This window comes from Hemitrygon akajei, chromosome 3 (assembly GCF_048418815.1).
Source record: "Hemitrygon akajei chromosome 3, sHemAka1.3, whole genome shotgun sequence".
Lineage (NCBI taxonomy): Eukaryota > Metazoa > Chordata > Chondrichthyes > Myliobatiformes > Dasyatidae > Hemitrygon > Hemitrygon akajei.
This window is the reverse complement of record NC_133126.1, coordinates 204,495,605-204,511,150: the sequence shown is the minus strand read 5'-3', so window position 1 is coordinate 204,511,150 and position 15,546 is coordinate 204,495,605. Positions and strand designations below refer to the sequence as shown.

The 15,546-nt window shown below is 41.6% G+C and overlaps 1 protein-coding gene across 3 annotated transcripts in view; it reads left to right on the top strand.

The window, feature by feature from the left end:
- The window catches only part of abcf3 (ATP-binding cassette, sub-family F (GCN20), member 3), a 182,753-nt gene that overhangs the window by 94,097 nt on the left and 73,110 nt on the right, over positions 1 to 15,546 (top strand). For all 3 annotated transcript variants that reach the window (XM_073041715.1, XM_073041713.1, XM_073041714.1), the window contains exon 7: positions 10,105 to 10,371. In XM_073041715.1, coding sequence (XP_072897816.1) covers positions 10,105 to 10,371 — 267 coding nt within the window. The remainder of the gene's footprint in view (positions 1 to 10,104; positions 10,372 to 15,546) is intronic.

Sequence of the window (15,546 nt, the reverse complement as noted above, 5' to 3'; positions counted from 1 at the left end):
TTTCCTTTTGGTTAGTCCTGACGAAGGGTCTCGGCCCGAAACGTCGACAGTGCTTCTCACTATAGATGCTGCCTGGCCTGCTGTGTTCCACCAGCATTTTGTCTGTGTTGTTGTTTGAATTTCCAGCATCTGCAGATTTCCTCGTGAGTGTTCCTTCTTTCATTATGTTGCAAAGATTCCTTTAGCTGTCCAGTCCTTAAATCTAGCATCCAATTTATTTGGTGTAAAATCCGAATCATATGCACACCATTTAAGAATTGCCATATCTCCCTCTAGATTATATTCTTTTATAGTAGTTTTCCATATTTTAAGAGTCAATTTCACCCATGGGTTATCAATAGTATTTATGTACCTTTGCAGGTTGTTATCAGCCAAAATTGCTTGTATGGGGATGGGAAGTACCCGCTCCTCAATGTTCTTCCATTGAGCGTCATATGATGGGTTGCACCAACATATCACAGCTCTCAACTGTGCTGCAAAATAATAATCTCTAAGAGAAGGTAGGCCCCATCCCCCCTTTTCATTTGCCAATTGCAAAGTTTTGAGATGAACTGTAGGCCTTTTACCCTGCCAAATATACCTTGATAGCATCTTGTTCCTTTCATTGAATTGATTTTGATTAATCTCTATTGGTAGGGTCTGAAAGAGATATAACAGTCTGGGCAGTATATTCATTTTAATAGACTCAATCCTTGAACTGAGACTGAAAAAAGGAATCGGGTTCCATCTTGCCACATCTTCCTTAATTTTTTTTTATATAAAGGCTGATAATTACATTCTGATAATTTTGCCAAATCTTTTGGCATAATGATGCCCAAATATTTGAAAGACTCTGTGTGCCATGCCCAGGGGTATCGACTTTCAATTTCTCTTGGTGGGCCTTAGTAATATGAAAGTAATTGGGTTTTATCTATGTTGATCTTGTATCCTGATAATTGACCATGTTGTTCAAAGGATTGCATCAATTTAGGTAAAGAGTATGTTGGTTGCCCTAGATAGATCAAAATGTCTTCCGCATAACAAGCCAATTTATGCTCTGTCCCTTTAATAGTAATTCCCCTGATATCTTCATTTTGTCTGATGTATTGAGTTAATGGTTCCAGATATAACGCGAAGAGTAGCGGTGACCATGCACAACCCTGTCTCATGCCCCTTTATAGGGTAAGACTATTTGATAAATATCCATTGATTTTAATCCTAGCAGTAGGATTGTCATATAGTGTCTGTATAGTTTTAATAATTGTGTCATGGAAACCAAATCTATGTAAAACTCTGTAAAGAAAATTCCAATTAACCGAATCAAATGCTTTTTCAGTGTCCGCGCTTATCACTATTGCTTTGATTTTAGTTTTTTGTATATGATCCGTAATGTGAAGTGTCCTTCATATATTGTCTTGTGTTTGGCGTTGTCGTATAAAACCTGTCTGATCGTTACGTATCAGTATGGGTAGAAACTCCTCTAATCGTTTGGCCATGATGGAAGTAAATAATATATAATCTATATTAAGAACGGATATTGGTCTAAATGACCTGCATTCCATTTCATCCTTGCCTTCTTTCGGTATAGCTGAGATTTTTGCTTCCTTCCAACTGGGTGGCATTTGTGCCTTTTTTAGAGCCCAGTTCAGTGTGGGGAGTAAAACAAGAATTAACTTATTTTTAAATTCTTTGTACCACTCTGATGTATACCCATCTGATCCTGGAGACTTGCTTAATTTAAGCCTACTAATTGCAGCTTCTAATTCAACTTCAGTTATGTCAGCAGTCATCATTCTATTTTGTTCTTTGCTTAAAGTGGGTAACTCTAGAGAATTCAAGAAGGTGTCAATTTGGGTTATGCTTTCCCCGGAACTCTGGAATATAGAGTTTTGTAAAACACTTCAAAAGCTTCTTGAATTTCACTTAGCTTATTTTTTATCGTTTTTGTTCTTGGGTCCCTAATTCTGTGAATTGTATTTTCTGCTATCTTTTTTTCAGTTACCACACCAGTATTTTCATAGATTTCGATCCACTTTCATAATGTCTCTGTTTCAGAAACATTAAGTTTTTCCTGTTTTCTTGCGTAGCCGAACTAATTATTTCATTCCTAATTCTTTTAATTTCCCCTAATGTATCCTGTGCCAAATTCAATTTGTGTTTTTTCTCTAGTTCCTTCAGCCTATTTTGTAATTCCTCTAATGTTTTATTCCTTATTTTTTTCTTATATGAAGATATCGCTATAATTTTCCCTCTTAAGACCACCTTCAGAGTATCCCATAAAATGGGAGGTGAAACCTCTCCATTATCATTAAATTCTAAGCAGAGACCAATTTCTTTTTTAATTTGTTCCTTAAAGTATGGATCATTGAGTAGACTTGAATTTAGTTTCCAAATAGCATTCTTTGGTTGTAGGTCAAAATTAACAGATAAATATATAGGTGCATGGTCACTTACATCTATTGTCCCCAATTCCACAGGTGTTTATTTTGTCTTTGTCTTTTCCAAATGTTGTGAAATAGTCTATTCTTGTATATACAGAATGAGGAGCAGAATAATGAGTGTAATCCCTTCTGTCAAGGAAAAGGTCCCTCCATATATCAATTAGACCAACATCCTCAGAAAGTGTATTAACATTCTTATGTAAAGATTTTGTTTCATAGGTTTTTCTATTGGAAGAGTCTAAGTTTGGTTGTAATTGTAAATTTAAGTCTCCCCCACATATCAGGAGACCTTCTGTTTCTGTTACCATAATATCTGTAATTTTCTGAAAGAAACCAATATCACTTCCCAAGGGTGCATATATATTCAATAGAGTAACTGAATTGCCGTCTATATTCCCCCTTACCAGAATATATCTGCCCTCTTTATCTCCCATTTCGAATACTTTTTCAAAATTTAGCTTACTTGAGATAATAGCAACTCCTCTCCTATGTCCTGATTTATATGAGGAGAAAAACAGATTAGTGAAGCCCATTCTCTTTAGTTTTTTATGCTCATTATCACTTAAATGAGTTTCCTGTAAATATACTACATGGGCTTGTTCTTTTTTTATTTCTCTTACGTTTGATTGCATTTAATAGCCCATTGACATTAAAAGAAATGAATTTTACCTTGTCCGTAGCCATCTGTATTTATCTGTCAATGTATCATTGAAATTAGAATAAAACTTAATCGTTCTACTCCCTGAACAAATAAGAACCAAGAAACGCAAATAATAACAAAAATGGCAATGAACATGTGATTCCAAGGCTGAGGTCTCTAGTAGATGACCCTGTGTTGAGCTAGAGGAAACGTCTAGCTGTGGGGGATAACCCCTCCTACTTGTGAGTTGAGGGCCCCCATTGCAGTATTCATAAAAGTCAGTGAACAAATCCATTACACAGAAAAGATTTCCCTGTGTACTCCTCCTATATATATATATATATGTGCACACACACAAATATATATGATACACACACATATATTACATACATACACATATATACACACATATATATTCTCATTTTGGTGGGGAAAAAGGAGTAAGTGAGTGAATAAAGAATAACAACTACCGTAAGTAATATAAAATCCACATTATAATAAGTATTTCTCAAGATAGGTATATCACTGTGTACTTTTGCTTCCGTTTAACTTCTGAACATTTTTAAAGTTAGCCAAACCTGATGGCTCTTCTGAAGAGGGTGAGGACTGTCTTTGGGAAACTCCCGGTCTCTTCCTGATATACTTCTCTCGACCTCCTCCCGTCTCCTGCGTTCTCGATTCTCGCAGTATTTCCCAAGTGGAGCGGGATAGTTCCTCAGCCAGGCTTTCCCTCGTTTTGGTCACGCTGATGGGCAACCCTCTGGCCTTCATGTCTGTAGTCGCCTCTTCCACTGTCTGGTATAACTGCGTCCCGTTGTCATAAAACACTCGAAGTTTAGCAGGGTACAGAGTTTGAAATCTAATCTTTTTTTGCTTTATTACTCGCTTCAGAATATTCTTTGCGTTTCTGCAAGACTGCGGGGGGGGGGGGTAATCTTGGTCGAAATATATTAATTTATCATCGAAAAACACTCTCTTCTTATCCCAGGCCCTTCGTAGAATCTCCGCCTTGGTGTTGTATTGAAGGAATTTAATTATTATTGAGCGTGGCATTCTGTCCTGGGTAGGTTTCAGGGCGAGCGCACGGTGGGCTCTTTCGACTTCCAGCTTCATATCCGAGGGAAGATCCAGTGCGTCCCGCAGTAACTTTACGACAAACTCTGTCATAGACGAGCCCTCCACTCCTTCGGGAACGTTGTAGATTCTGATATTTTTCTGCTGTGCTCTTCTCTCCAGGTCAAGTAGTTTATCTTCTTGGTGATGTAATATTTTTATTGTTTTACTCAGTATCTGTTCCATGTTTTGAATGCTATCTTCCACCTTCTCAATTCGAGTCTCTGCCACCGATATTTTTTGATTGACGCTGGCGAGCTCTGACTTAATATCACGGATCTGCTGTTTTATATCTTTCTGGACCTCTATTATTTCTTTCAGAATTTCGAACATATTCGCCATTTTGCCTGAACAAGGCCCAGCGTCCGCCTCGCTAGCACGCGGTTGGGTAGGAGAGCTGCTCGCTGCACTCCTCTCAGACGCAGGCTCCGCAGTGTTGCTTTTTTTATTTCCATTTCTTTTCCCCATTCTTGCCCCTCTTTTCAGTTCAAGTATTTTTCAAAAAATATTATATTTGATGGGTTAACGGGGCTTAATACACGTTTTTCCAGAGGAGCTAGTGACTTAAGCTGCCATTCTCGACGATGACGTCACGGGAAACCACGATACCAGCTTTTTGAGGTGTTGCCTTTTGAAGGTGTCCTTGACGAGGACTGGTGTGTTTTCTCAACTTCCCCTTCCCCTTCCCCAAGTCTGCAATCAATTTCTCAGTCAATTCTAAAGGATGAGAGAACCAGTGAATGTCATATATTTGGACCATGAATTGAAATGAATTTATAGTACTATTAATAATAATTTATATTAATTTATAATAAATACAACAGTCAATGCAACATAGAAATACACTCAAATCAGCGTATAGATTGTGGTTGGGGTGACTCGGGTCCCCAGTGATCCTTTGGGCCCTTTTCTCACACCCGTCTTTGTAAATGTCCTGAATCATGGAAAGTTCACAACTACAGGTGTAGAGGGCTGTCTGCACCACTCTCTGCAGAATCCTGCGATTAAGGGAGGTACAGTTCCCATACCAGGCAGTGATGCAGCCAGTCAGGATGCTCTCAATTGTGCCCCTGTAGAAAGTTCTGAGGATTTGGGAGCTATACCAAACTTCCTCAACAGTCTGAGGTGAAAGAGGCACTGTTGTGCCTTTTTCACCACACAGCTGGTGTGCACAGACCCTGTGAGGTCCTTGGTGATGTGGATGCCGTGGAACTTAAGGCTGTTTACCCTCTCAACCCCAGATCCATTGATGTCAATAGGGGCATGAGATATTATTATTAAATCATATGGGATTGTATCTTGCTGTTATAAAGCTTTTGAATGTTCTCCATGTTCAATACACATGCAGCATTGATTTACTTCATGCGCTGTTTTTACCTCAATAATTGATTTAATAATTTTTCTAAAATGGCCTGTAGTTTTCTGTTTTCTGTTCTCTGTTCTTGAATACAGGACCCTGAAGACACACAATCAATGTTTCAGGAATAGTTTCTTCCCCTGTTGCTATTAGATTTCTGAATGGACAGTAAATCCATGAACAATTCCTCTGAATTTTTTCCTTCTGTTTTTGCACTATTTATTTAACTGATTTTTTACATATGCTTATTGTAATTTATAGCTTATGTTCTTGCTCTTTATTTAGTCTTTGAAATCTAATCAATTACAATCAATGCCTCCTGGATGTCAGGATATATTGAGAGTTGCATAGAGAGAAGAGTATAGAGAACTAATAATAGGGAAGGCCTCTCAAGACGTAAAATCGACAGTGGCACCATAGTAGCATAGCGGTTATTGCAATGCTGTTACAGCTCGGAGCATTCCGGATCCGGAGTTCAACTCCGAAGCCGTTCTGTAAAGTGTCTCTGTGTGTCCTCCTGTGGAATGTGTGGGTTTTCCCTAGTTTCCTCCCACAGACCAAAGATGTACTGGATGGGTTAATTGGCCAGTGTAAATTGTCCCGTGATTAGTTTAGGGTTAATCAGGGTTGTTGTCGGTGTGGTTCGAAGTGCCGGAAGGGCCTATTCCATGCTATACCGCTAAATAAATAATTGCAGATAAAACTAGTGTGGGACTGAAATAGGAAAGTTAAGATGGGTAATGAGAAATCACAGCAGACAAGATTAAAGTAAATCTGAGCGTTCAATAAGTATTCTAAGGAAGAATATTCAGAGAAAGAGTGGGGCCCATTAACAACAGCATATGGGCTGTGTGTGCCTGGACTCAGGACATACAGGTGAAACGCATAATTTTCCTCAGTACTCAGAAAGGAAACACACTTTGTAGTTGGGTTTGAATCTTTTCACATTATATGTCAATGATTTGGATGACTGGATTAATGTCTTTGAAGTCAAGTTTGCAGACAATATGAAGATACGTGGAAATGCAGGTGGTGGTGTGGAAGCAGGATGTCTGCAGAAGGGCTTGGATAGACTCGGAGAATGGACAAAGAAGTGACTGATGGAGTATAGTCTAGGGAAGTGTCTAGTCATGTACTTTGATAGAAGGAGTAAAGGCGTAGACTGTTTTGTAATCCAGGAGCAAATTCAGAAATCAGTGCAAAATACAATGTTAGCATTTATCCTGAAAGGACTAGAATATAAAAGCAAGGATGTAATTTTGAGGCTTTATAAGGCACTGGTGAGGCATCACTTGGAGTATTGTGAACAGTTTTGGGCTCCTTATCTAAGAAAAGATGTGCTGGCATTGAAGAGGGTTCGGAGGAATTTTACAAGAATGATTCATGAAATAAAAGGGTTAATGTGTGAGGAACGTTTGATGGGCCTGGGCCTGGAGTTCAGAAGAATGAGAGGGATCTCACTAAAACCTACTGAATATTGAAAGGCCTACAGTGGATGCGGAAAAGTGGGGGACTCAAGGACCAAAAGACACAGCCTTCAAAATAGAAGGAATTCCATTTAAAGCGGAGATGAGGGGAGTGAATCTCTGGAATTCATTGCCACAATGGCTATGGAAGCCAAGTCATTGAATATATTTAAAGTGGAGGTTGATAAGTTCTTGATTAATCAGGGCATCAAAGGTTATGGGGAAAAGGCAGCAGATAATAAATAAGTCATGATGGAATGGTAAAGCAACTCAATGGGTTGAGTGGCTAAGTTCTTCTCCTATACCTTTTATGTTATATGATAAAGGAGCATTCAGAGAAAGAATAAGGCTCAGTAGGGAAAACATGGGCCGCCTGTGCTTGGAGCCAGAACAATTTCTTTCCGTCTGTACTCACAAAGGAAAAAGACTTTGTAGTTTGGAAAATTCAGTGAAGGGGTGCCTAAAAGTCTCCATGAATAACAAGGAGACACTCAGTGTCTTGGTGGGCTAAAAGGGGGGAAATTCCCGAGGACTAGATGGGATTTTTCACAGGCTACAATGGAAGACAAGGGAGGCGTTTGCTAAGTCTCTGGCTGAGATTTTTAAATCTCTGCTAATCGGAAGTGAGGTACCAAAGTTCAAGGTAACTTTATTATCAAAGTATGTATTTGTCACCATGTACAACCCTGAGATTCATTTTCTTGCGGATATTCACAGTAAGTACAAAGAAAAGCGATAGAATCAATGAAAGACCAAATACAACAAGATGGACAATCAACCAGTGTGCAAAAGACAGCAAACTGCAAATACAAAAAAGGAAAAAATGGATTAATGGTAATAGGTAGCAACGAGAATAGAATTTGGTCTGAATAGTGGGGGTCCCTGCTTTCCTGCGACAGTGTTCCATATACGGTAGATGTGTTCAATGGTGGCTTGGGGTGAGAGGAGGGCAGCACATTTGATTCTGCCTTTCAAAAACGACAGTACAGACAAGTCAGTAACTGTAGACCTGTGGGAGGGTTGATAACAGAAAGAATTTTGTCACGAGGAAAAGAATGGGCAAATCAGAGGAAGCTGATATGGCTTGAAGGGAAGATTATGTCTGATGAATTTGATTGAGGATGAGAGGTGACTTCATATAGTTGTACAAGATGATAGATGCTGGCGCACACAAAATGCTGGAGGAGCTCGGCTGGTCAGACAGCACCTATGGATCAGGTTCCTTGTCCAGCCCTTTACCATTTCCACTGTTAAAAGAGGTTCTACCAGTTATTAAATACAGGGGTTCACATACTTTTTTCCAGACTGGACTGTGGATAATTAAACAGTGCGTTTAATAAAGACAAGAGAAATACAATTGTTTGTGTGTTATTAGGTTAGGCAGATTGTTTTTGTCTACTATTGTGACTTAGATGAAGATCAGACCAGATTTTATATGTAACACTCGCTTTGCCTAGCGGCTTAATATAGGGGTTGATAACCTCTGGCCCAGCCAAACTTAAGAAATCTTGTTTGGGTGGATGCTGTGCGATGTGTCCCCTGTTAAAAATCAGTACCCTGAAATAACAAACAGTGCACAATATGCGATTAAACGATTAAGCTTTATAACTCTTACATTGAGTATATGCTTAGCAGAGAAACGAAATAAAAGGAAATAAAAGGGCCCAATCTTATTAAACAGTGTTGGAGCTCACTGATAAGCCGATCGTCCACCATCGACCTCCTCCAATCGTCGCTGCCCTTCGGACCCTCGCTCCAAGTCCACCCCGTCTGGTGGTCTACCAAATCTCTCCATTCGCGTCTCGTCTTCCCCCCTCTCTCCCCCCTCTCTCCCCCCTCTCTCCCCCCTCCCTCTCCCCCTCTCTCCCCCTCTCTCCCCCTCTCTCCCCCCTCTCTCCCCCCTCTCTCCCCCCTCTCTCCACCCTCTCTCCCCCCTCTCTCCTCCCTCTCTCCCCCCTCTCTCCCCCCTCTCTCCCCCTCTCTCCCCCCCTCTCCCCCCTCTCCCCCCTCTCCCCCCTCTCCCCCCTCTCCCCCCTCTCCCCCCTCTCCCCCCTCTCCCCCCTCTCCCCCCTCTCCCCCCTCTCCCCTCTCCCCCCTCTCCCCTCTCCCCCCTCTCCCCTCTCCCCTCTCCCCCCTCTCTCTCCCCCCTCTCTCTCTCCCCCCCTCTCTCTCCCCCCCCCCTCTCTCTCTCCTGCAAAATAAACTCTTTCCAGATTCACAAGACAGGGCAACAAAATCCTGATTAGCTAACATGGATACCACAGTCTTGTTATCTCGGCCATAGCCCAAACATTGCTGCTACAGAGAAACCGTTACTTCAGCAGTGAACATTACAGAGAAGCCATTTCATTAGCCTTAGCAGTGAAACATTACAGAGAAACTATTACAGCACGTTACAGGTAATTAATGCAGAAAACCAGGCAATTGCAAAAAGTTCACTGTTTCTTGCAACTGTATAGAGAAAGGGCCAGTAACATCATGAAGGAGCCCACCTACCCTGTCATGGACTGTTTGTTCCACTCCAGCCAGGGAGGAGGCTGTTTAGCATCCACACCAGGACCATCAGACACAAGAACAGTTACTTTCCCCAAGCAGTAACACCTCCACACCCCCAACCACCACTACTTTATCTTTTTCTGTCGGAGTCACCTTATGTACAAACACTCCTGTGTCTAGCATCACTTTATGGACATACAATCAATCTACGTATAAAAGCTATCTTAAGTATTTATTATGTTTTTTTATTATCGTTATTTTCTTTATCTTACAGCATTGTGTTTTTGTGGATTTTTTGTGCTGTATTGTGCTGTAAAAGTAGCAATTATTTTGTTCTCCTTTACACTTTTGTAGTGGAAATGACTTTAAACAATCTCGAATCCTCAACATGGGTGAAAGGAAATTGAGGGGCTATTTGAGAGAGAAGGGTTAGGTTGATCTTCGAGTAGTTTAAAGAGTCAGTTTAACATTGCGGGCTGATGGGCCTTTACTGTGCTGTAATGTTCTATGTTTATAATTTCTTTGAAGCTATAGAATGGTGTATAATGAAGTATTAATTAAAATATCAGGTATAGGATATATGTTTTAAAGCATGTTCCTTCTTTCTTCAAGGGCCTTACTTAATGGTGCAGATTTGCACCTTGCTTATGGTAGACGTTATGGTTTAGTTGGTCGAAATGGCTTGGGGAAAACGACGCTGCTGAAGATGATGTCGGCGCGAAGTCTTCGCATTCCCTCTCATATCAGCATCCTGCATGTGGAACAGGAGGTGGTTGGGGACGACACACCGGCCTTACAGAGCGTGCTGGAGTGCGACACAGTGAGGGAAGGCCTGTTGCAGGAGGAGAAGGCTCTGACGGCGAAGATAAACGCTGGCCTGTGAGTAAACTAGAGCGGGAGGTAACAAGTGTTTGTACAAAAACTCGGTACTTGTTCACGTCCCCTGATCCCTCAGCTCTGACAGCTGAACATGCTCTCAGGATCAGAATCAGGCTAATTATCTCTGACATATGCAGTGAAATTTTTTGTTTTAGTGATAGTGCAAGACAATAAATTACTCTAAAGTTTTCTGTCTTGGCCTTCGTTGGTCTACATCAACAAGGAATGTTGCTTCCTAGCTGTCTAAGTTGATACGCAAGCTAGGGCTGCACAATTTGGAGAGCGAACTGTTGTCCATGCAGCAGGCTCCCACTCTCTACACAGCAGATGAATCTGAAGGAACAGTGGAGACTGATACACCAGTGACATTGAAGGAGTTGCCAGTCAGCTTTTAACCCAATGTCAGACTGCCTTAAGGACTTCAGCACTTCGGAGTTTACTCTCAAAGCTTTCCCCATGAGTGGGTATAGCTGCAAGGCTGCGTAGGTTTGAGGTCAGCTTTTTCTTTATCCTATATGAGACGCCAACCAAGGCCGACGATCTCCATCTAACCGTAGTGACTTGTTTTAAGAGGCCAGTAACCCTCCTTTGCCCTTTCTCCTGTCAGTGGAAATGGTTGTGTTGGGCTTAGTAGCAAAGCTACACATGAAGGTCAGGAGCTGGACTTGGTTGTCAAAGGCTATTTAGACCATAAGACCATTAGATATAGGAGCAGAATTAAGCTACTTGGTCCATTGAGTCTGTTTCACTATTTCATCATGGCTGATCCAATTTTCCACTCAGCCCCTATCTCCTGCCTTTTCCCTGTGTCCTTTCATGCCCTGACCAGTCAAGAATCTATCAACTTCTGGCTAGATATACATAAAGATGTGCCCTCCACAGCCACCTGTGGCAAATAATTCTGCAAATTCACCACACCCTGGCTAAAAAAGTTCAATCTCATCTTTGTTCTAAAAGGACCACCCCTCTATTCTAACGCTGTGTCCTCTGGTATTAGACTCTCCCGCAAGAAACATAGAAAATAGGTGCAGGAGTAGGCCATTCTGCCCTTCGAGCCTGCACCGCCATTCAGTATGATCATGGCTGATCATCCAACTCAGAACCCTGTACCTGCTTTCTCTCCATACCCCCTGATCCCTTTAGCCACAAGGGCCATATCTAACTTCCTCTTAAATATAGGCAATGAACCGGCCTCAACTGTTTCCTGTGGCAGAGAATTCCACAGATTCACCACTCTCTGTGTGAAGAAGTTTTTCCTCATCTCGGTCCTAAAAGGCTTCCCTTTTATCTTTAAACTGTGACCCCTCGTTCTGGACTTCCCCAACACTGGAAACAATCTTCCTGCATCTAGCCTGTCCAATCCCTTTAGAATTTTATACATTTCAATAAGATCCCCCCTCAATCTTCTAAATTCCAGTGAGTATAAGCCTAGTCGATCCAGTCTTTCTTCATATGAAAGTCCTGCCACCCCAGGAATCAATCTGGTGAACCTTCTCTGTACTCCCTCTATGGCAAGAATGTCTTTCCTCAGATTAGGGGACCAAAACTGCACACAATATTCTAGGTGCGGTCTCACCAAGGCCTTGTACAACTGCAGTAGAACCTCCCTGCTCCTGTACTCAAATACTTTTGCTATGAATGCCAACATACCATTTGCCTTTTTCACCGCCTGCTGTACCTGCATGCCCACCTTCAATGACTGGTGTACAATGACACCCATCTCCCGTTTTCCTAATCGGCCACCGTTCAGATAATAATCTGTTTTCCTGTTCTTGCAACCAAAGTGGATAACCTCACATTTATCCACATTAAATTGCATCTGCCATGAATTTGCCCACTCACCTAACCTATCCAAGTCACCCTGCATCCTCTTAGCATCCTCCTCACAGCTAACACTGCCGCCCAGCTTCGTGTCATCCGCAAACTTGGAGATGCTGCATTTAATTCCCTCGTCTAAATCATTAATATATATTGTAAACAACTGGGGTCCCAGCACTGAGCCATGCGGTACCCCACTAGTCACTGCCTGCCATTCTGAAAAGGTCCCGTTTACTCCCACTCTTTGCTTCCTGTCTGCCAACCAATTCTCTATCCACATCAATACCATATCCCCAATACCGTGTGCTTTAAGTTTGCACACTAATCTCCTCTGTGGGACCTTGTCAAAAGCCTTTTGAAAATCTAAATATACCACATTCACTGGCTCTCCCCTATCCACTCTACTAGTTACATCTTCAAAAAATTCTATAAGATTCGTCAGATATGATTTTCCTTTCACAAATCCATGCTGACTTTGTCCGATGATTTCACCTCTTTCCAAATGTGCTGTTATCACATCTTTGATAACCGACTCTAGCATTTTCCCCAACACCGATGTCAGACTAACCAGTCTATAATTCCCCGGTTTCTCTCTCCCTCCTTTTTTAAAAAGTGGGGTTACATTAGCCACCGTCCAATCCTCAGGAACTAATCCAGAATCTAAGGAGTTTTGAAAAATTATCACTAATGCATCCACTATTTCTTGGGCTACTTCCTAAGCACTCTGGGATTCAGACCATCTGGCCCTGGTGATTTATCTGCCTTTAATCCCTTCAATTTACCTAACACCACTTCCCTACTAACATGTATTTCCCTCAGTTCCTCCATCTCACTAGACCCTCGGTCCCTTACTATTTCCTGAAGATTATTTATGTCCTCCTTAGTGAAGACAGAACCAAAGCAGTTATTCAATTGGTCTGCCATGTCTTTGTTCCCTATGATCAATTCACCTGTTTCTGACTGTAAAGGACCTACATTTGTCTTGACCAATCTTTTTCTTTTCACGTATCTATAAAAGCTTTTACAGTCAGTTTTTATGTTCCCTGCCAGGTTTCTCTCATAATCTTTTTTCCCTTTCCTAATTAAGCCCTTTGTCCTCCTCTGCTGGTCTCTGAATTTCTCCCAGTCCTCAGGTGTGATGCTTTTTTTTGCTAATTTATATGTTTCTTCTTTGGACTTGATACTATCCCTAATTTCCCTTGTCAGCCACGGGTGCACTACCTTCCCTGGTTTATTCTTTTGCCAAACTGGGATGAACAATTGTTGTAGTTCATCCATGCGATCTTTAAATGCTTGCCATTGCATATCCACCGTCAACCCTTTAAGTATCATTTGCCAGTCTATCTCAGCTAATTCACGTCTCATACCTTCAAAGTTACCCTTCTTTAAGTTCAGAACCTTTGTTTCTGAATTAACTATGTCACTCTCCATCTTAATGAAGAATTCCACCATATTATGATCACTCTTACCCAAGGGGCCTCGCACGACAAGATTTCTAACTAACCCTTCCTTATTGCTCAATACCCAATCTAGAATGGCCTGCTCTCTAGTTGGTTCCTCGACATGTTGGTTCAGAAAACCATCCCGCATACATTCCAAGAAATCCTCTTCCTCAGCACCCTTACCAATTTGGTTCACCCAATCTATATGTAGATTGAAGTCACCCTTTATAATTACTGTTCCTTTATTGCACGCATTTCTAATTTCCTGTTTAATGCCATCCCCAACCTCACTACTACTGTTAGGTGGCCCGTACACAACTCCCACCAGCGTTTTCCGCCCCTTAGTGTTATGCAGCTCTACCCATATCGATTCCACATCCTCCAGGCTAATGTCCTTCCTTTCTATTGCGTTAATCTCCTCTCTAACCAGCAATGCTACCCCACCTCCTTTTCTTTCCTGTCTATCCCTCCTGAATATTGAATATCCCTGGATGTTGAGCTCCCATCCTTGGTCACCCTGGAGCCATGTCTCTGTGATCCCAACTATATCATATTCATTAATAACTATCTGCACATTCAATTCATCCACCTTGTTACGAATGCTCCTCGCATTGACACACAAAGCCTTCAGGCTTGTTTTTACAACACTCTTAGTCCGTATACAATTATGTTGAAAAGTGGCTCTTTTTGCTTTTTGCCCTGGATTTGCTTGCCTGCCAGTTTTACTTTTCAGCTTACTACTTTTTGCTTCTACCCTCATTTTACACCCCTCTGTCTCTCTGCACTTGTTCCCATCCCCCTGCCACATTAGTTTAAAGCCTCCTGAACAGCAGTAGCAAATGCTCCCCCTAGGACTTTGATTCCGGTCCAGCCCAGCCCGGAAACATCCTCTCCACATTGACTCTATCAAGGCCTTTCACCATTCAATAGGTTCAATGAGGTTCCCCTCATTCTTCTGAATTCTAGTGAATACAGGCCCAGATCTATCAAACACTCTTCATATGACAAGCCATTCAATCCTGGAATCAATTTTTTCCAACTTCTTTCAACTCTCTCCAGCATCAGCACGTTCTTTCTAAGATAAGGGGCCCAAACCTGCTCACAGTACTCCAAGTGAGTCCTCACCAGTGCGTTATAAAGTTTCAACATTACTTCCTTGCTTTTATATTCTAATCCTCTTGAAATGAATGCTAACATTGTGTTTGTCTTCCTCACCACAGACTCACTTTGCAAATTAACCTTCAGGGAATCCTGTACAAGGACTCCCAAGTCCCTTTGTGCCTCAGTTTTTTTGTATTTTCTCTCCATTTAGAGAATAGTCAACCCTTTTATTTGTTCTAAAATAAACTCCATGGCCATGTATGCCCTGACACAGTATTCCATCTGACATTTCTTTGTCCATTCTCCTAATCTGCCTAAGTCAGGCATGGGCAAACTACGGCCCGGGGGCCATATGCGGCCCGTTAAGCTTTTTAATCCGGCCCGCAGAACTTGATGAAATTATATTAATAAACCTTGTTAACGGTTTTTTCCCCGCAATTCTGGCGTTTTCGCCACAACAAAACTAAATCCAGACTTTGATGCGCTGGCTAAAAAGGGAGACCAACAACACTGTTCCCACTGAAATTAAAAATAAGTTTCTTCGCTGTGTTATGTAAAAAATGCATTTGAAAATATTTTTTTCAATAAGCCTTACATGTTACATGTCATTTCTGTTAAGTGATGGACATGAGTAGTGCGCAGGTGCACGTACATTCTCAAAATAAAAAATGCGCTCCAGATCAAATAACGCGCTCCGCATACTGGCGCGCTGTCACTGTTCTATCCTTGTGCTGGTCATTGTTGAGTTTTGGCACAGGGGACAATTGAATAAGAAGGAGCAGGACAAGTAGACCTGCATCTCCTACCGTTTTTG